At 39.0% G+C, this 23,074-nt stretch overlaps 1 protein-coding gene across 1 annotated transcript in view; it reads right to left on the reverse strand.

Moving 5' to 3' along the window:
- LOC134663839 (uncharacterized) overlaps positions 1–23,074 on the reverse strand; it is a 193,814-nt gene that overhangs the window by 1,429 nt on the left and 169,311 nt on the right. The window contains exon 15 of the mRNA XM_063520354.1: positions 19,034–19,105. Within this exon, the coding sequence (XP_063376424.1) occupies positions 19,034–19,105 (72 nt within the window). The remainder of the gene's footprint in view (positions 1–19,033; positions 19,106–23,074) is intronic.

Consider the following 23,074-nt stretch of genomic DNA (forward strand, 5'->3'; position numbering starts at 1 on the left):
GCGCGAGATAGCACATCCTCCTAACGTAAACTGTAGATAAATAGATCCATGTGTCATGAATTTTCATAAAACTTAACTTAGCAAATAAAACGAGTCATTTTGTCGTCACTAAAAGAAGTTCATATCCTGAACTTTGTGATCATGAACTGTGTTCGGGGCAAGGAAATGCGAATGTCAAGTGTACTAGGGGTTGCCGCATCGTGCGGGTCGATACAACCACGGAGCACCGACCGCCGCGGCGCGAGTACCTATGGCGGACTGGCGATCCTATACAGACAAGCCCCGCCCCATCCTTTAACACCCTTTAAATTTAAATGTGGAATTTAACACGTAGCGTTACTTGCGTAAAGCCAGATTTGTACACTTAACGGTATTTTATGAGATCTGGGTTATACTTTGAGGAGATTAGTGTTTTACTTTTGCTCGCAAGCGTTTTTAACGTTAGGCTAGAATACAGTTAGGTACGTTGCTAAGTCATGCCATGCAACATTATCTACTAGGTCTAGTACTTCTGCGAGTACGCTTGGTTAAACTTAATTAGCAGATGTTTTTTAGTCATTCGTTCTAGATACTGAATTAGAGAATAAATATTAAGCTCATGGGACTATGAATAATTTCTATACTAATTAATGTTAGTTGGTAAATATAATAGCTTACGAGAGACACTTTTAAAAATAGTAACTGTAAATTACTAACATGATTATTTTTTAATGAGGGCTACGTAAATATTCGTCGATGAAACAAGAGCACGACGTTAGTAGGCCATCCAAGAATAGATCAGTAAAGTAGGTAGGTATTTTCCAGCGATCGCTCCACATGCCACGCGCGCTGCCAAAAATAGTCGTCGAGGTTTGCCGCTCGACATTTGACTCCGGTGCCGTAGGGCTGGCTGCACAACTGACCACGCGACTAATTTAATTTTGTTAGGTGCTTATCGTTTGGTTTTACTACGAGATATATCTACGAGAATGACAAATTGTTGCTCGAGAAGAAGAGAAGCCGCTGTCAGGAGTAGCCAATCTACTTTTACCTACGGATTAATACCGCGATTTTGTTTTTAGGGTTCCGTACCTCAAAAGGAAAAAACGGAACCCTTATAGGATCACTCGTGCGTCTGTCTGTCTGTCACAGCCTATTTTCTCATCAATTACGGATTACGCCTGTTATGGGCCCGAATGTGGCTGGCCAGGTCGAACTTGGTCTTAGACTCTTCTGCAGATGTTACAAAATACAATAGAGTCGCCATTTGTGCTGCCGAACTTAAGAGTCCCACCTCGGTCGACTCCGTGAGCGACCACTCTCCTGGCCGCCTACCCTACGTGCAGGGTGCCAACTAAGATCCCGGTACATCGATACCTTAAGAGCCAACAGAAGTGGTCATTTCTCCATACAAACGTACTCGACTGTTTCCTCCGTGGGTTTTGATGCTAGAGCAATGATTTTTTCAACACACATTAACATTGTCAATATTTGTGTCGGACCGTTTTGCTTTTTTTGATATTTTTGTTTTTTAGGGCGCTAGAGCCCAAATGACCAAAATGGCCTCATGACCTCATTGACTATGCCGCAATGTGAGGCGTAGTATTCAAAACTGATATCAATTAGCCAAAAAAGCAAAACGGTCCGACACAGATAATTTCATAATCATTTAGATTTCTAAATTTGGTTACGATTGGTTAAGTTTTGGAGGAGGAAACAGTCTACGTACTACGTACGAAACCTCGATTTTTGAGATTTTTACGCAGGATTTTTCGCCTTGTTCTTATCGCACTAGTTTTAGGAGCCGATTCCGTTAGCGAGACGGGTATATTTACCTAAAATATTTAAAACTCAGCTCCTGTTTCGTCTTAACCCCACGGCCGACACCCCATCGCCATAGGACATTCTAAGAACCCGAATCCAAATAGAATAGCTGAGGTCATCTGCGCGTGAACTTATTTATAGTAAACAAGCGGTTGCGTAAAACGAGGCACCTACCAAGGTTAAGTATTTACATTTACATGATAATTAACCGAAGCATTTTAGTTCGTAGGTAAATTCATCATTATAACGTACACTACTCTACATCAAAGCGTGACTTTACAAGTAAGTCTTAGCTCCCGTCTATTTTAGCACGCGCAGTGGAGGTCGGCAGATTCAAGTTCAACAGCTACTCCCCACAAAAATGGGCAAGGTGTTGAATGTTTATTTACAGTACATATGGTGTTACTTTAGGGGTCATCCATTAATTACGTCACACCAATTTCTAGGGTTTTTGACCCCTCCCCCTCCTTGTCACACTTGGTCACATTTGGCAAACCCCTCCCCCCTAGTGTGACGTCACATTTTTTCTACGAAATCGCCAAATCGAATTAAGTAATTACCTAAGTATTATTCATATTTTATCAAAATATTTTTGACTATATAAATATTAGTAATTTTATAACCCAAAACTGCTTAGGAAAGAAAATTAAACGAATAAAAACGATTATCGTTTTAAAAACTTGTTATTTAAATGTACAGCGAATAAAATAATTTAATAAATTTTCGGTTACTGATGAAGTCACTTTAAACGTCACAAAGTTTGTCTCCCCTCTCCCCCATGTCACAATATGTCACATTTTCTTGACCCCTCCCTCCCCCTAAACGTGTGACGTAATTAATGGATGACCCCTTACCGCACTAGTGCTATAATTAGTACTTACATTACGTAACTAATATGTCAAAAATGTAAAGGGCCATATTTTATCATTTGGAGATTCAACAGCTATGGCATTAATTAACATAGAAATTATAGTATGTAGATACAGGAAGCTAATTATAGGAACTCACATGATATGACCCATAAGTTCTGTATAAAACGTACGATTGTGCATTGTGCGTTAGTAATGATAATTGAGGAACCGTAACTCTATCATCTAATTCATAATTATTTATATAATTATCTATATATGTATAAATATAAATATAGTTTCAATACTTTTTATATTACACAAAGCGGTAGGTAATCTGCTATTCTAAAATTACTCTTAATTTAAAAACCGTAGAGCAGCTATTCAAAAAATATTTGTTTGGTTGGTCGTTTCCGCAGAGAAGCAACAGATCTTGCGCTATCTGAATATTAAGTACCTATATCGATAGATAATAATTATAGATATGGTTTATCTAAAGCTTTTGTCACTTGGTGTCCGGTTTTAGGTATCCGCCGCCCATGCTTATGCACGAAAATGAAGCCATAAATCAAATGCAGTAAGTATTGTGATTATCTAGAAATTATTTTGCGCACATGTATCACGTCATAACTGAAGAAAATACCTACTTCCTAAGTCACCGCTTCCGTAAACATGATTCATCGGGTGAATCACGCACCTTTGCCTTCGTTTCCATTCTTCATGACAATGTTAAGATATCGTCACGATGTGCCAACCAACTACATGAACGCCTACATTTTGTATAATAGATAGGTACCTACCTAAATTGTGATATTTGTAATCGTTTGGTAGATCTCCTAGAAAGTGGTATTACTCGTAACGGCGCCGATGTGCTCGTTCTTACTCAAATTTGTTTTTTTTTTGCATAGCGGAATACTAATTTGTCTCGTGTTGAGAATTTAATAATTTGTGTATTGCCAACGACGGGTAATAATTGGGTCAGGATAACCGTTGAGGAAACCAGCAGTATAGGGTTGAGAACCGGCATGGAGGGGGGGGGGGGTGCAGGTCGTCGACTTTGCGGTGAAGGGCACTGAGGGGTCGGTGCGTTCGCTTTCGACGGCGCGGCGGCGGCGCGCCGTATTGATCGCGGTGGATCGCAGCCTCCGCTCTCCGCGCCTGGCTCTACATCGACGGTCCTACGAATGTTTGTGTCACTTCGAATTAACACCGGTTGGCTTTAACATGAATTTTATTTTAAAAAGTATAAGTACAAAGACATGAATAAGTAGGTATTCAAGTTGTGTTTGATCTCTGACACCGGAAACTGCGGATTTAGTACACGAATCACACGGACACGATACATTAAATTATTACATACGTCAAATACTTATTTATGTAATTTCACTGGATTTTTCGGTCAATGTTATTCGAACTGAAAACTAAGTGCCTTCTAAAAAAATCTATTAGAGTCAGACCAGGCCAAGTTGACAGCGATTTTGATAGCGCAAACTGTTTGAGAATTATCATTTTCATTAAGTACCTACTTAGGTGCATGTGTTACCTCTGCTAATTAACATCCGCCAAGAGTGCTGAGACATGTTTGTCTTGCCGAAATCACTATTTAGTGATATCGCCTCCTCGGATGGGTCAAAAAAGCGTAAGGTACGGTAGGTAACTTGACACACTGTCCACGGGTACCGGTACCTAAATCTGGTTGCTGCTGTTAGGGCTGAATCCTTGGAGCCTGGTACCCGCGGGCCGGATTTAGCCCGATAGCCGGGGTTTGGAGAGCCCTGTCTTAAAATATCGATACCGACAAAGTGGTAAAAATGTGTATACAGTGTGGAAAGATAAGTCGGGCCCTGGAGGAAAACTACCTTAAGTCCTTAATCTGGCTCATTTTACTTAAAGGAGACATTCCTTTATTTTTAAAAAGAAACAAAACTGCATTCAAAGATTTTCTAAAACTCGCTTGCCTAGCCCGGGACTCAAACCGACTAAAAATTCCAAAAAATAAAAACTTGCACTTTTATTCTACTAGTCGATACAGTTAATGTTATTGATAAAATTTCTCCAAGAAACATTAGGTCTTACACTCGTCTGTCGTACAAAATATGCATAAAATCTAATATTTAGTACTCAAGATTTTTTTAGACAAGCCAAATTGAAGAAAAAATGAAAAATTCTTTGAATGCAGTTTTGTTTCTTTTAAAAAATAAAGGAATGTCTCCTTTAAGTAAAATGAGCTAGGTTAAGGATTTAAGGTAGTTTCCCTCCAGGGCCCGACTTATCTTTCCACACTGTATACCTATTGCCCATATATTAAGGTAGTGTACATATTTTTGGCACTTTGTCCGTACCTACTATCGATATTTATAGACGTGACTGTACCTAGTAGTTCTACGGGAAACACATTAAAATCTGAGCCAACATTGGGCAACAAGTGGAACGAGCAGGGAAGAATGAAATAACCACGAAAACACGGCATAGGAATGAGACACTGGGTTACGACTATAGTTCGTTTTTTTTTGCATTAGAAAGAACTTGAAAGAAGGTAAGCGATCTTGGCATATCTTTTAATTGAAAAACGCTTTTTAAAAATCAATAACTTTTACTTATGAAAGCAGAAGAATATAAATGATCGTATTAGATTCATAATTGTTACATATTTGCCGTAACTTATTTTTAAAATGAGTTTTTCAATTAAAAGACATCAAGATTGTTCAGTTCCCAGTTCCCATGCCATCTCGTTCGTTGGTGGCACATACATTTCGAGTGAATAAGTGGTATACCTACCTATAGTTAATTTTATACTTGTAGCTTCTATCTCACCTATTGGTCTCTCCGCTAAATTAGGTACAATGTACAAGGGATGTTCCGATTAATGTCTTTAATTTTCCTTGTGGCTGGAATGGTTAAGTTTAATTGGAATTAAATAACCCAAAATAAGGTTTCACATTTACGAATTCAGTTACAAATATTTAAGAAACAGAGTGCTTAAGGGGCTCCGGGCTCCCCCACGCCAATGACCTTCGATCTGAATCCCTTAGTTTTCTTATGTTTTTTGTAGCTTATCATATTAACAGCAACGACTTTAAGCAATATAGTATCCCATATTTACTTTAAAGTTCATTGTCTTCGAGATATTTGGCGTCAAAGTTGAACAATTCAGTCCCCAGTAGGTTAAAAAACTGGTTTTCTGGGCATAACTTTTGTGTTAATTAGTTTAAAATTAAAACCTTGGACACGATTTTCGACGCTTCAAAGACGAACCCAAATATGTAGATTTCGTACATGTAAGATCCTTTACTGCAAACTAGATACGAAAAAAGTGTTTTTTTGGACAATGTTTAAAAAATTAATAAAAAAATAAGTATTCATTTTTTTCAAAATCCGGTGGACAAAACCGGAGATAAAAGATTGAAGAACCGATAACCGTTTGTTTTATAATTCTATCTGCAGTACAAAAAAGGAGATACGATTCAAAACTTGTCAAAAATCGATGAAAACCTCGGGTAGCCCCTTAAAGGTTCAAAGCAATTAAGTATTTGGGTGTAATGGCTCTAAAGTTTCGACTCAAGTCAATAACGCAACTACTTGCTTAAATAAAAATTAAACACCGACAAGAGAGTTGAATATTGTTAAATGAAATGAGACGCTGGCGGTGAAAGTGTAATAATAATTAGTTACATGCCGATTATTAACTCTGGCGCAAGCGAAAGCAGTCTTATTTCGAACCTTAGTAAATATTTAAAGCTTGTATACCTATTTATTTTTTTCGACAATTCTAAAGCTTCCAGCGTTCCCGCGAAAAGTGGGCACTTTTCCATTACGCTAGGGTTGCCATAAGTGTGGGGGCTCAGACCGGGACATTTAACGAAAACCGGCCAAGTGCGAGTCGGACTCGCCTTCCAAGGGTTCCGTACATTACACAATTTTCAACAATGTATATTTTGATGTGAAACGTGAGTGAAATGTTTAAAAAAGACCCGTAAGGGACGATCAAAAACTAAGTAATAAGTCCGACGCACGCTTGACTGCATATTTCTAATAGGTTTTTCTGTCATCTATAGGTAAGGAACTATTTAGTATTTTTTTTTTAATTTTAGTAGTTTCGGGGATAAAGAGGGGAAGTGGTAATTTTTTGTCTATTTACTTAAATTACTTCCAAACTATTAATCTTAAAATTATTAATATAATATATTTGAGATTCCCACAGCTCTATCACTTGATATATAACACCATATAGTTTGCAAAACTTTGTTTATTAAGTGTCTCATTTACCCCCCCAATAAGTGCCCCCTATGTTTAAAATTCATTTTATCTATGTTACATGTCCGTCTTCGGGTTATAGATTGATATAATATATGTGTACCAAATTTCAACTTGACTGTCACAAATAATGTAGATACCTAAATGAAAACGCGAGCGAAGCGAGCGCGAAATTTTTTCGAGATAATAGTAGGTAGATTTTTAGGATTTCGTACTTCAAAAGGAAAATAACGGAGCCCATATAGGATCACTTTGTTGACCGTCCGGCCGTCTGTCTGTCTCAATGCCCCCTACTAAATAACTATGATTTATAAACCGGGACAATTTGCTTATGGGCCGGGACACCGGGACATCATGCTTCAAACCAGGACATGTCCCGGCGTACCGGGACGTATGGCAACCCTACATTACGCTAACTCCATTGGTTGGTTTCTAAATTCGAAACCATGGAGATGAGAAAATAAATTCGGCTTATTACCAAAGCTTTTATCGTCGAAGATGATTAAAGGGTAATAGACCGGGAGATAGTGACACATTTTACTGGGTCATTTGTACCAGTATGGCGGTTCGTCAGGGCAGGGGTCTAAGTACGTAATGAACGAAATAAAAATGATGGTCATAGCGCTGGTACCGGCGGCCCAATCGCGTGGGCGTTAGTCGAACGTGTCGGATAAAATACGAGTGTCGAACGATTTGTTCCACAAAAATCCTCGTATTTTTCGATAGTCCATAAAAAAGAAGTAGACGGTACCGTAATGCCATACTTCTCCGGTGTGACTTACAGCCCGCCATACTGAGGCGAACACATTAATTAAAAAAAAAACAATTAAATCATTTGTGCCAAGCTAATTTTTGCACAGGTGATCATCGTCGAGCAGCCATTCATGGACATCACCATGCCATACTTTTCGGATGGTTCCAAATGGCCGCCATACCGCCGCAAAGGAGTTAATTTTTTTTTATTGCTAAACGATTTGTACCATCTTGTAATTTTTTTTCAAGACTTTCTGTGTGATCATAAATGGAAATCTCATAATGCCATACCTGTAGGCGGTGGCAAATGTGTACAATATTTTGTTTTTATTTCAAGTATGGTGCCCCTTTTTCCCCCTATTAGAAGTATGGCAAATATAATAATGGTCACATTGCATCATATAACTTCCAAAAATCCAAATGCCATACTGGTACAAATCGTCAAAAAATTGTTTTTTGTTTTAAGTCTTGGCTTAAGTCTCACAGTCGTCCGCCCCGTAGTTATAATCTGAAATATTTTTTTTAGGTATAATTGTATCCAAACAAACAGAATATGATGATGCCATGCTGTAAAAAAATATTTAACATATACATAGTCGTATTTTTGAAACGTGTCGATTAAATAAGTTTTTCAAGTATGGCAGCACTTTTTCCCCCTACTATAAGTATGGCAATTATAATAACGGTCACATTTTATCAAATACTTTCCAAAAATTTAAATGCAATACTGGTACAAATCGTTTAGCAAAAATTAACTCCCTTGCGGCGGTATGGCGGCCATTTGGAACCGTCCGAAGAGTATGGCATGGTGATGTCCATGAATGGCTGCTCAACGATGATCACCTGTGCAAAAATTAGCTTGGCACAAATGGTTGAATTGTTTTTTTTAAATTAATGTGTTCGCCTCAGTATGGCGGGCTGTAAGTCACACCGGAGAAGTATGGCATTACGGTACCGTCTACTTCTTTTTTATGGACTATCGAAAAATACGAGGATTTTTGTGGAACAAATCGTTCACCACTCGTATTTTATCCGACACGTTCGACTAACGCCCACGCGATTGGGCCGCCGGTACCAGCGCTATGACCATCATTTTTATTTCGTTCATTACGTACTTAGACCCCTGACGAACCGCCATACTGGTACAAATGATCCAGTAAAATGTGTCACTATCTCCCGGTCTATAACCATCATATCCAAGAAGCTCTATTTGTTTTAAGTAAATATATTACATAGTACATACTTAACATTCAACAAGCCTGTAGTGTAGATAGATACCAGCAAGCAGAGCAATGACCAGGTATCGTCATTATTATCAAATATCGACTTGTTTACTGTATTAACGACCGGGAATTGTATATAATGTTGTGATATATATGTAGTTGTGTTATTACAGCGCTGAATTATCTTTAGCGTTCACCTCATGCATTGGCATTGGGCTGTTGCCATGATGTGCATCAAAACGAATTTGCCCGTTGTAAGGTAGGTAGTGCGCCCCTTTGGAAGCTCATATTGCTCATATAGGACAGATAAATTAATTAGATCGCGTTATACTACGCTAGGTACCTAGATTGTCACGGCATATTTTCTGGGATACCCTGTAGTCATCAACACTGGTTTTCAAACAACCGGCTGGCACGGCCAGCGCGGGGACTCGAAAGCAGTAGGACACACGAGACTACTTTCTTGGAGTAACGGGTCGCCGGACGGTCCGAGTGTGCGGTGTGTGACACACATTTGCGTAAGTACTCATTTTTTAATTAAAACTTTGAAATTTGTGGAGACACGTATAGCTATGTAAAATTAACTGCGAAGCATCATACTAAAGCATAAAAATGGGAAAGACAGTAGAAAACATTGCTAATAGGTAGTACATATTATCTTATGGTGCAATCTGCAACGATATCTACTTAGGTATTCCGAATACGATCGAAAGGCAGACAGACAACCGATACCTATAAAATATTACTTACGTAAAAAAAAAACCCAAAATGTGAAAATGGACAGACACGAAAAATGGTAATTAGGAACCATAACAACATCATAATCATAACGTAACTCGAGAAGTTACACGAGGAGATATATGTTTGTAAGTAACATACATTTCCGGCACATAATCTTAGCTCAAGATAACGCTCACTGTTCAGGTAATACTTTATCTCTGCGATCGTAAAGTGTTTCTCGGCTTGTCGAGTGTGTGGGTCTTCGTTCGATACGGCAAGTAATGCTGCCTCGGTGAGCTAGATGCAAGATAATCCCGCGACAGGTTTCAAGGGCTGACTTAGCTTATCCGATCTCTAGAACACTTCACGTTATACGTAGGTCGTAGGTACCTGCGTAACTAAGTATTATCTTACGCACCAGTCAGTTTACCTATACATACTTAGGTACAGCCTAAATGGATGTAGGCATGCAACGATGAGTATTAATATAGCAGCACAGATAGAGTTAGTAGGTTCGTTTGCCAGAAGTAGCATGTAAAGCTGCATCTTTATTATTGCAGTTGCCCTTGTTCCACTTTCGCTTTGAATCTGTGTTTAAATAAATCGAGGAATTAACTAGAAGCAAAACCCGATGCATTTATATGAGTAGCAGTCAGCGCCTGGTTAACCACAGTTAACCAACGATCGGTTGCTGGGCAAACATTTTTCTTAACTTGTTGAGCGCAAGCGACAGTTTTCCTCGACCGGACCAGTATAAAAACCATCTCTGATTACGCGAAACTGTTCCGAATTGAGAGGTCTTACTTACAGTGGTCGTATGTACAATTGAAATAACAACCAAGTCGCGAGTCACTTTCGTCTGCTAATGAGTGCTAATAAGGGCGCCGACGCGGAACCGACCCCGCCGCCGCCGGCGCGACCTTCGCCTGCACCTGGTCTAGCACGTATAGCTGCACAGCATATGGGCATGAGATTAACCTACAAGTCGTTAGGCTGCCTACGCGTTGGCCGCGTGAACACTTGCGAGCGACTGCGCAATTGATAGATGGATTACTATTCATTTATCATCATGTGCTTCTATTTTTAACCGACTTCCAAATCCCAAAGGAGGAGGTTATCAATTCGGTTGTATGTTTTTTTTTATTTTTTTTATTTTTATTTTTATTTTTTTTATTTTTTATGTTTGTTACTCCATATCTCCGTTATTACTGGACCGATTTTAAAAATTCTTTTTTTGATTGCACGTATGTGCATACAGATTGGTCCCGTTTTTGTCAAAATCCAGTTCTGATGATGGGATCCATGAGGAATCGACGGAACTCCTCAAATCTTAAAGGCATACATATGGTGATTTTTGTGTTTTTATCAACAAATCAAGCATATACATTCAAAAACGTGACATTTGATGAAGTGGAACTGCTGATGATGATCAGAACGGAACTCTTCAACGACGCATAGTTCACCTTTGGCGATTTGTCCTCTTCCTTATGTTTGTTAAGCAAGTTAAGTTTTTAAGCAACATTTTTGTCAAGCTTGAGTTCTGATGATGGGATCCATGAGAAATCGAGGGAACTCCTCAAATTTTAAAGGCATGCGTACAGAGGTTTTTGTATTTTCATCAGAAAATCAAGCATTTTCATTCAAAACTGTCGCATTTGATGGAGTGGAACTGCTGATGATTATCAGAACGGAACTCTTCAACGACGCATAGTTCACGTTTGGCGATTTGTCCTCTTCATTATGTTTGCTAAGCAAGTTTAGTTTTTAAGTCACATTTCTGTCAAGCTCGAGTTCTGATGATGGGATCCATAAGGAATCGAGGGAACTCCTCAAATCTTAAAGGCATACGTATAGAATTTTCTGTATTTTCATCATAAAATCAAGCATTTACATTAAAAACTGTCGCATTTGATGAAGTGGAACTGTTGATGATGATCAGAACAGAACTCTTCAACGACGCATAGTACACGTTTGGTGATTTCGAATTTCGATTTTGACTTGGACTGGGACCCGGACTTGTACCCGGATCGGAACCGGACCTGGACTCGGACTCGGACTTGGACCCGGACTCGGACCCGGACTCGGACCCGGACTCTGACCCGGACTCGGACCCGGACTCGGACCCGGACTCGGACCCGGACTCGGACCCGGACTCGGACCCAGACTCAGACCCGGACTCGGACTCAGAGACCTGGACCTTTATCCGGAAAATCACTATGATACCTAAACTAAATAAACCGCTATGATTACCTACCATAAAATGTAGGTAAGTATATAGTATGATGATGCCAAACCCCTCCCGCTCATACCCCCGTACACCGCACGGCATGCGCCGTTAAGTAGGTTAGGTTAGGTTTGAACTGCGATCCTCACAGACCAAACAAAAGTGGGTTAGGTTTGGTTAGCACTGCGGGCTTTACAGAAACAAAATGCCACTAGAAAAGTGGGTTTGATTAGGTTCGAACAACGATCCTCACAGAACCGAACTGCAATCAGAGAAGTGGGTTAGGTTAGGCTAGAACTACGACCCTTACGGAAACGAAATGCTACTAGAAAGTACTGGTTTTACCTCCTTTTCTACATAGTGCACCATCTACCATAATTTTTCACCGGGCCCCATAGAAGTCGGTTTTTTTTTCTTAAAAATTATTATAAAATGACTACTGAATAGGAAAATGTTAATTCGTAATGTGTGGATTAGCCCTAACAAATATTTCGTAAAATATGATTATATTTGTCAACCGTTTTAATCCTGCTAAATGGTTGAGTTCATTAATCATCATTAGATTGGATTTATTTATATTTTTTTTATATTTATGTGATTGAGTTGTTACAGTTTTAAGAGTGATAAGTAGTCGAATTAAAACCTATACCTATATTAGAAACTGTAGCCTATGTAGTGTGTGTGTCTACTGTCTTTTAGTTATACATATGATTTAAATTTAAGTAGGTACCTACTAATGGCAATTAAGAAAGAAATTCAAGTAAGTTATAACATTACTGAGGTAAGTACGTTATCATGCACGCCGAATACCTAGCGTGTAAAAAGAGCAAGCCTCGCCAAATCTGTCTACGGTCCGCCGCCATTACCAAATGAATTATTAATCATAGACAAACGTAGTTCACTGAACTCCTTTAGCTCTAAATTAGTGGCATGTCAGATCACTGACGTATTACAGCGTGACACCATTAAAACTGTGGTCTAAAATAATCACCTAGGCCATAAAATAATTTGGCACCGCTAAGTGTAATTAAAATGGAAGTTTGCGTGTGACGTGGAATGTCTATTAATTGTGGTATCTTAATTCAGCAGGCTAGACTACTTAAAGAAATACCTTAACTAAATTTAATTTTCTTTATCATATCATATCTCTAACGTAGTTAACTACACATACACAGTACTTAACGAAAAGTACACTGAGAGAAAAGTACAACAAAAATACACTTAGAATTACAAAAATAAACTTAATCCGGGGACAAGGAGAGTTAACTAATAGGAACAAATTGACTTTTGCAATTTCTTTTAGTTCTTGCAATTTCTATTATCTGTTTGTTGAAATTATATTTGGGATTACTGAGCTGTTTGTAGAAATAAATAAACTTTACAGAAATAGTGAAACGTCCATAATTATTACTAAAACTTCATTTTTTCCCCCAGTACAGAACTGTTTTTTAATTCCTGGTGATGATTTTTCTCTCAGTGTACCTAAGCGCCGTTGTTGGAGAGTTGAATTTTTACGATAGCTACAATTTAGCTGTGGCTTAGACAAATTTTTTTTCTATTTTTATTTATTTCACAATATTATTTCAATCGGTACATCAAATAGTTATATTTGTGGTAGGTGTGGGCTTATTCGTATAACTGCAGTTTAAAAAATGTTTAATAATAATCTTGTTGCCCTGTGTAATAAATCGCTATTATTTCCCCACCAATGAAGGTCTTCCATAAATAGTTACTCGAGGAAATGTAGTTCATTAATTACGAGTAGGTTAGGGTCCATCCATTAATTACATCACACGAATTTCTAGATTTTTTGACCCCTCCCCCCTCCTTCAACACTTGGCCACATTTTGCAAATCCCTCCCCACCTGGTGTGACGTCACATTTTAGGCAATTTTGTTTTCAACGAAATCGGCAATACTAACTCGGCATTATTTTTTTAATAAAAAAATATTTTTGGTAAAAGAAATATTAGTAATTTTCTAACACAAAACCCATTAGGAACGAAAATTACCTACTTCCAAAACCTTATTATTTAAATATACAGCGAATAAAAAAATATAAATTAATTTTCGGTTACTGATGAATAGTGATGAAGTTAAAATGACGTCAAAATGTTTGTGACTCCCCCCTCCCCCATGTCACAACATGTCACATTTTCTTGACCCCCTCCCACCCCCTAAACGTGTGACGTAATTAATGGATGACTCCTTAGGGAAATAATAAGACTGAAAATACGGGCGTCATCGTCAATTACGATTCGTGTTTGATAATATTCGACCGGATAAAATACATACTACCTCTATTTTAGTCTATCTACATAATGTTTGAATGTGTACAGACTAAACTAGACTTAGCTAACACATGGCACTGGACATAAGATTATACTGGAACGTTTCCAATTGATGCCCGTTAGTATAAACACGTTAGTATAGACCCTGGAAGATCTCCAAAGCATGATTGAAAGCCTATACCATGCTTCTTTGAAAATAGGTCTTAAGATGAATATGTCCAAGACTAAGGTTATGACGAACATCTCTAGTAAATCGATTCCAACCATTATGGTTGGGAACGAAAGACTGGAGGTGGTCGAGCAATACTTGTATCTTGGACATATTCTATCATTTGACAAAACACACCAGCAGAAGGAGATCTCCAGGAGAATCCAGCTCGGTTGGGCGGCATTCAATAAATTAGCGGACATCCTGAAACCTGCTAACATTCCACAATGCCTGAAGACTCGCATCTTTAACCAATGTGTCCTGCCCACCATGACCTATGGTGCCGAGACATGGACGCTCACTAAGGGGGATGTGCATAAAATCCGCGTAGCACAAAGAGCAATGGAGCGCGCCATGCTCGGTATCAAGCTTCAAGATCGAGTAAGGAATGTCGAGATCCGTCGCCGCACCAAGGTGCATGACGTGGGTTTCGTCATTACCAAACTAAAATGGAATTGGGCAGGACATGTTGCTAGGCAGAGTGATGGCAGGTGGACTAAAATGTTAACAGAATGGTGGCCGCTTTCAAATGAAAGAAGCGCCTGGCGTCCGTTGGCTCGTTGGGTGGACGACATCCGGAAAATTGCGGGTCACTGCTGGATGAGATTAGCTCAGGACCGGGACAAGTGGCGTACTAGAAGAGAGGCCTATGCTCAGCAGTGGGCGATAAAGGGCTGATATGATGATGATAAACACGTCGCTCGAGTTCCGTAGCCAAATCTACGAATAAATATGAAATCAGAACGGAAACAAAGGCACAAACACGCATTTATCACTTTATTAGTCAAATTAATCAAATACAACATTTTTGTTGCGAACTATTATTTAGAAAGCCAACATCGATGTGATTTGAATGTAGGTAGGTACTTATGTTATGTATAGCGTTTATTAAATAAATAAATATTATAAGACATTTTTTACACAAATTGACTAAGTCCCACGGTAAGCTCAAGAAGGCTAGTGTTGTGGGTACTCAGACAACGATATATATAATATATAAATACTTAAATACATAGAAAACAACCATGACTCAGGAACAAATATCTGTATCATCAATTCATCATACAAATAAATGCCCTTACCAGGATTCGAACCCGGGACCACCGGCAGGCTTCATAGGCAGGGTCACTACCCACTAGGCCAGACCGGTCGTCGATAATTATTGTTCGAGTAATTAACACATCTATGTAGAAGATCAAACTAAAGTAGCAATAATATGTGATTTTGATGACACACAGGTACGGCCGATCTGCAAGGCCGGCTTCTTAAATATGAAACAAAAACCACCGCTGGTGGAACCGTACTTCCGAGTCGGAAGTTCCGACCAGCGACCACGTCAACTGGAAAGCGTGGAATGCTGTTTTGGCCTATCGAATGCATTCAGCTCTTAGGTAATTTGTTTAAATTAGAAATTAGCCTGCTTCGGTTCGTCTCCATTAATAAACTGGAATTGTAAAATGAATTAGAAATGGTTACCTTTCTCTTTAAATACTAGAAAATTCAACACGCCTATTCTCGGTAGAAATGAAATGTACGACTAACTGGTTTGTTGTTTATCGCAGATGGTAATGCACGGGAAACAGAAAAAGTATTGCTAAGTAACTACATACATTGTTGCTCGGCCACCAGTTACTGATAAAATAAAAGCTCGCCAGAACATCAATTAACGAATGCCACCACACTTGGCTCATCCTCGTCGCATTCCCGATAAGCGTTAGTAATGGACTGGACAAGACACAAACCAATTAACAAGTTGTTTTCACCAAGTGGTGAGTGGCCTCTTGCCCGGAGGGACTGGTGATGACATCACTGCGATAGATAAACGCCAGCGTCGGCATCGTTAAAAATAAATTTAGGTGGGGTAGGTACCAAAGTTATAATATTATATCGGTTAAACATGGGTTAAACGTAATACTAAATGTTATAATAATATATCGGTTAAACATAATACGAAAAGTTATAATAAGATATCGGTTAAACATAATACTATATGCCTAAGTTTAATGGCTTTAAAAGGAGGACGTACATATCTCAAAAACTGGGCTTGAAGTTATTAACCAACCTGTCATAAGTAAGTATACTCGGGAAGACGAAGGGTTGAAGGGCTACCTATTTGAATTATTAAAAGACGTAACCATTTAATACAGAGATAACATAGTAGGATAATTAATACTTCTTCTTCTTCTTCTCGTGTCGATGGTTTCGTTCATATTAAGCGGGACCAGAAGGTAGCGACGCTTAATGCCCTGTCTGTTGCGTCCCGTAGATCTTGCACGGAACATGTGTGCGGGTTCGCTGGGCAGGACAGCATGTGTATCATTGTTTGGGAAGAAGAAGAAGATAGTGTCATGTTGACAATCTTAGGATTTTCTATTATCAGCTAGCTAGGATTCGAATACCTAATAATAATAATTATTGTTATGTGTAGAGCACGACGCGGTTATGTGAGTCGTTATGTAAACTATCGTTATGCGAGTTAATTGTTTAGACTTAGGTAGCGTGTCGTTATGGACGTTATTATAACCATAACTAGTGCATTTAAACACTGTCTTGGACAGTAAAAACCATGTAAAAACAAGCATTGCCCCAAAACCAGTATTGGCATATCATCATCATCATCTCAGCCATAAGACGTCCACTGCTGAACATAGGCCTCCCCCTTATGGGGGGTGAATGCCATAATCGCCACGCTTGGCAGGCGGGTTGGCGATCGCAGTTAAGTCGAGTACACCGAAATTGAATTTGAGGGACGCTGCTGCCCGTCCACCGGTGCGGTGGTCTTGGACGTAGTTTAAGGACATACCCGGGTCCATATACATTGGCATTGGCATATACGGAACCAAGAAATTTGTAGCGCGGTGTCAAAATCTTTACTATTGTGTAAGAAATGCGGCATCTCCTTATGAGTATCTGATTTACGTTATTGACTAGAGTGCACGCAGTGCAAGTGTTATTCAATACGTCATAATTTCATAGAAGTTTGACGTTTAAAATAACACTTGCACTGCGTGGGCTATCAAAATCGCTGCAGATTTTCTTGGATAAACTTTAGGTCTGCTGCAAGTTGTAATCCGGAGCGACTGAATAGGCGGTATAATTTGTCTAAATTGACCAATCGATACGATGATAGCGGCAACGTTATTGGTATCGATATGTAGTAATTGATAGCCCTTTGATTATTGATTACATATATCACAGGTCAAAAATATGATAGAATAGGAACAAGTCTGAATAGCAACATAGGCTCTAAAACTTCCGTTTGCTTCGTACGAGTGGATGCTTTGTGGTCCTCGCGAGAAGATGGCGTCAATCAATAGCTTCCCCCGTGCTGGCGGGATTCGCCGGGCCCGGGCCCGGGAGGGGAGCTAATGTGGATAAATGTTATTATATTATATTACGACCTAGCTAATGTTTACTGCAACCGTTTTTCTCAGTTTCCATTATTATTATATTTTTCAGTATTTTACCCTCCGCGCACATGCATTACTGGGCATTTTCTTTTTAGCTTCTATGGTGAGTGTAACTTGAGTTATTATGAATTACCGTTCAGTGAGTCAATATTGTAATGAAACGAAATAATTTAACATATTCCACCAGTCTTGTGGCGGTCGCTAAACTCCAATAAAAATAGTATGTACAGTCACCTGCAATACCTGATATGTTACTCTTCGAAAGGCCGCAAGAAAGGCTCTACAAATAAGATCGCGTCCGAGATTATTTTGCCCTTTTTTGAGTAATATCTAATTGCAGGTTTGCAGTACCTAAAGTTACATATTTATTGAATTATGGTTGCTTTACTGAGTAAAATGAATAGGTGTTTACAAAAAATAATGATGGATACTTACATCATTATTATGACTATCTAATGATAACAAAAGGGCAAGCATTATCATAATTATCATAAGTCGTTCGGGGAAATAATGATATGGTTTATTTACTCACGGTTACGGTTTATCTATCAGTGCCTAATTTTAAAACTTTAATGCTGGGAGAAACTGTACCTAAAGCACTCTATATAATGAAATTAAGTGCTTATTAAGATATAGATATGCAATACTGATGACAAACTGATGATAATAGTGTCGAGGAAATTTATCTTATCAGTGTTTTTATGACTCTTAATGCGTCAATACTAGGAACGCGTTACGGTACGATGAATAGGTATTATTAGGAACGAAAGATCTTCAGGGATCCAATTTCCGCAAAAATGTGCGAGGGATGGGGAGTGCGAGTCGTCGTCGCCCCTGCAGAGAGGGGGTCGGCGCGGGGGTCGAGGGGGCGAGTCGGGAGCGAGGGTGGCGGCTGCGGCTGCGCGGGCCCGGAGCCCTAGGGACGCGGCGCGTGGAACCCCTGCTTCCCGCGCCCCGCCTAAGGCCCTCGAAAGCACGATTAATAAGCACTCATTCAAGCTCCAACACGCGATTGTCGTCATAGCAACGTCGCAGCTCGATGGTCAATGAGAGGCAGAAGTTATTACCAAATTATGATTTGTCTGCTCATGACATCGGACATCAAAACAATGACATACTTAGTTTCCTACTGAATATTCATACTACCATTTTGAAATACTTGCAAAAAAAACCATTTACTGATGATATACGCACTTTTCCCTCAACTCAAGTGACCAAAAGGACCATATTGCTATTAATAGTTGTTAGAATGTTAGGTTATAAGTTATAAATGAGTTTAAAAAATGCCCTTAGAACTTACCATTAGCGGAGCGGGCCGCCGGTGACGTGGCCTCCTTGCTTCGGGCGTTTTCCTTCTCCTTTCCATTGTTCCCTGTGAAAAATAAAACTGATACAGTATTTCTAGACTGGATTCCAAATCAATATTCAACGAGTAATGTAAACAAGTCCCTGAGATCATAACAAGGAGCTAGGTTGGTACATCTTTATACAATCTAACACAAAACCTATTTAGACATAACGGACTAAAACGTGAAAGGTTAATGCGTGGTTATGAATCAATTAGATATAAAACAGCTTGAATCGATATAAATGTCATGTAAATCGATTGAGTATTATAAATAATTATACATATATATGCATAATAGTTTATTTAATTAGTTTACTGTCAGATAAATATTTGGATTTTATTTTATAACGCCTTTTCCCCCTTTTATTTAATAAATAGCTCTCAGAAATTACTGTCATGAAAGTTCCAAAATAAACACTTCGTTGGAATCAATCAGTCAACACAATGAAATGAGTCTGTAAACTCATCAAGTCGTTATTAATTAATTACTCCGTTGGTCGAGCCGATGTACAAACAGAGCTAAGTAAATTAATATCGTATCACAAGAGTGTACCCGAACGCCATAAAATGATCTCGAGAAATTTTAACATTATATGTCTTTTTTTGTTATATGATCTCTAAAGGCCTTTTCTGTTTCAGTGTTGCTGTGAAATATGCTGAAATATGAATTATTTAATAATTTGTGGCTTTCCACATCACATCACAGAAACCCTTTTGCTTCAAGAGCAGTAAGGACGTTACCATCTGCATTTAATATAAAATTTCTAATAAATACTAAGGCCCTTATTGCAGATGAAGCATAAGGACCCTACTCTGTCTGATGGAAAGCCACATTTTGTCATGTATGTTTTACTTGTAAAGGGACACGTAAGCTTTCATGGAATTGATAAGTGACAAAAATATTTAATCATTTTATAAAACAAATTCGTAATGCATATAAACCCAGAACGGCACTTTTATCGGTAAAAACCAAGTTTTTTCCTCCCACATCGTTGCCAGGCCCAACATAATACAATATGATATTATTATCAGTGATTTCCTGCCTTCCTGTTTTAATACATCGGCAGTATAACCGAGTTGGGCTTTAAATGAGATCTAAAGTAGAGCCGGAAATATCTGGTCGCCGATAGAGCGGGAATAGCATTGGAGATAGGCATGTTCCCGGGAGGATCCTTTTTGCCGCGGTGCCGTCCGACCGGTTCTGAGCGAGCGTTCACCCGACGGTGCCGCCCGTCGAGCCCAGAGGGTCTACCGCGATCCACTTTCGACGTGTTGTCACCCTGTCACACTTACGTACGAATTTACAAGTGCGACAGAGAGGCAACACGTCGAATGTAATTCGTGGTAGCCCCGCAGGGGGCCGATTTTTGAATTTCGATCACTCGATTTCGTCATTCGAAAATCGGTGGAAAACGGCGAAATGCTAATTTTTGAAATACGAGCGATCGAATTTTGGAATCTAGTGGTATTGACCACTCGATTTCAATTCTATTAGTAGAATTTAAACGCCTAGTAGTGGAGATATCATTTAACAAAATACACGAAATCCAGTGGTCGAATTTCAAAAATCGGCCCCCAGGCCGCGGTCCATTCGCAGTTTCTACTCATGCCTGCTCTACTTCTTCCTAACTAGGCCCTACTCTCAAGGATCTATCATAAGAAAAATAATATGCAACTGAGTTTTTTAAGGCCTTTCCTACAATTTGCGCTGTCAACCTAGAATCTCATAACAAAAAAATGTAATATCTCAATTTCGTGTCGTTATCTGTACCTATGTAAAGCGTAAACCAATCAAGTCCATATTGCCCCCATGCCCATGCTGGCCGCCATGTTGCCCCGCGTTATCGAGTAGCAATAGTTGTCGTACAGGTTAAACCGATTGCATCGAACCGAATCTCGCGAATTGTTTGAGGTTGACGTGGAGGCGGACGCGCCGACCTTGGCAGTGGCGTTGACTCGGCCGGCCTCAAATCCCGATACCAACCGTCGCGCCATAGGCATATTAACATATGAGCCATGCTAAGCGTACCCATCATACCTTGTGTTTAAAGTTAAAAAGTCGTCCGTTAACATCCATTATTGATGGCTCAGCCTATTGGTTTGAGTACCTATCAAACTGATACGGTAATTTTAGAGTAAATTTTTTTAAACTTGCAAGTAATGTTGTTTAATAAATCGCGTTACTTATAAAGCAAATGGTTGCTACGTCAACATAAGTAGTCAAGAATGAGGATAATATTAATAATCATGGTGCCAAAGTAGTTTCGTCGTTAGGTATCCTTAACATTTCTTGGTCTATAGCCTTACTAAACTTTCTCGAATCATGCTTAATTAAATAAATTTTAAATAAGCAGGAAAATAAATATCTTCGTATGAATTATAATTGCAGCTTCCCCAGTTCATTGAACGTTACACGGACAGGCGGGATGCAAATATGTACATCATTAAGTTATTGTTAACTCAAAGAACGATATAATTGTAGTCATAAAATAATTGTATATAAATCGTAAATGTTGCGTAGCTATAATTAGAATTGACGCAATTTGCAAGTGTGACATTTTGTAAGGGGCGTATATGGTTTTGGCGTGTACCAAAAGGAGTACATGTTAAATTTATCTGGTTCTAAAAATATGCTAAGTTGCTAAGGAGACCTATTTACAACGATATGTTGTAGGACTAGCTATAGGCACTGCAAATGAATTTATCTACCGTGGCCACTGTGTCTAGAACAATGCAAGAGAGAGAGAGAGAGAAATTTAGATTTTCCCAGTAGTTGTCCGTTCATGACAAATCTATCTATCTATCTAATAGGTACCTTTAAACGAGCGATTCTTGTTTATTTATTTATCTTGTACTTATAGGTATATTTCGGGGATCTCGGTAAAGCTCTAACGATTTCGATGAAATTTGGTTAATAGGGGTTTGCAGGGCCGAAAAATGGATCTAGCTAGGTCTTATCTCTGGGAAAACGAGATTTTTTGATTTTTTTAATGATTTCCGAGCAAAAGCTCAGTCTCCCAGATATTAAAATATTTATATGTTGTCTATAGGTAATATGTATATGTGGGATATGGTAAAGTAATATTTTCCTGTTTACTGGTCTCTGCTGGGTTAATTAAACAAGTACACTGATAATAATTTTATTAAATGAATAAGTACAAAGTACCTATCAATCGACCTTATATTAGGGTCCGGTTTCACAAACTAACCTCGTGATATGCCGATAACACATAAACAAATCGATTATTGGCAAGCAACGGATTTAGTAGGTACATGAACGTTACCTAATTATATTGATCTCGCGTGATAAAGTAGGTAGAGTCAGCAGCAGAAGTTGCTAAGCGGGCGAGGTGTTCATAATTATCTTGACGCGACTTTATTGTTAAGAGAATAAGAGCGTGTCAAGGTAATTTTGAACGCCTCGCCCGCTTAGCAACTTCTGCTGCTGACTGTACGTACTGGCAATACTTTCTGCTCCATCACACGTAACAGCCGTAACATTGATAGGCGAAGCAGATTGCATTTCAAATTCATAACCCAAAAATACGGCAAACAAATGAACGAGTCGAAAGCGTATTAATTATGGATGGCTTTATCCACGTGACAAAATATCTTTGTGATGGATACCGTTTTATCACGCTGTCACCTCATCGACAAGAACGACCATCATATCCGTACTGGGCTATAACCGCAGAAATCTAAGTTCGCAAGTTGCGGGCATCCTTCTCTGTCACTCTTATTACGCCTTCATTGGAGTAAAAGAGAAAGAATCCCGCAATTTGTGAATTTTGGTTTTCAGGGTATCATTATTGATTATAAACCAATAGATATTGCCAACGTGTTTGTATTTAATGTGTGATGAGGCAGAATTAATACATAGTTATGCGTTTAGTGACACCGGGAGCTGTTTTCTCAGAATACGAGCATGATACTATCTAGTAGGTAACAAGTTAGCCAAAGAGCCAATCAGACCGGAGTGCAGCACAGACCATA

The sequence above is a fragment of the Cydia fagiglandana genome, chromosome 4, assembly GCF_963556715.1.
Source record: "Cydia fagiglandana chromosome 4, ilCydFagi1.1, whole genome shotgun sequence".
In the NCBI taxonomy this organism is placed as follows: Eukaryota; Metazoa; Arthropoda; class Insecta; order Lepidoptera; family Tortricidae; genus Cydia; species Cydia fagiglandana.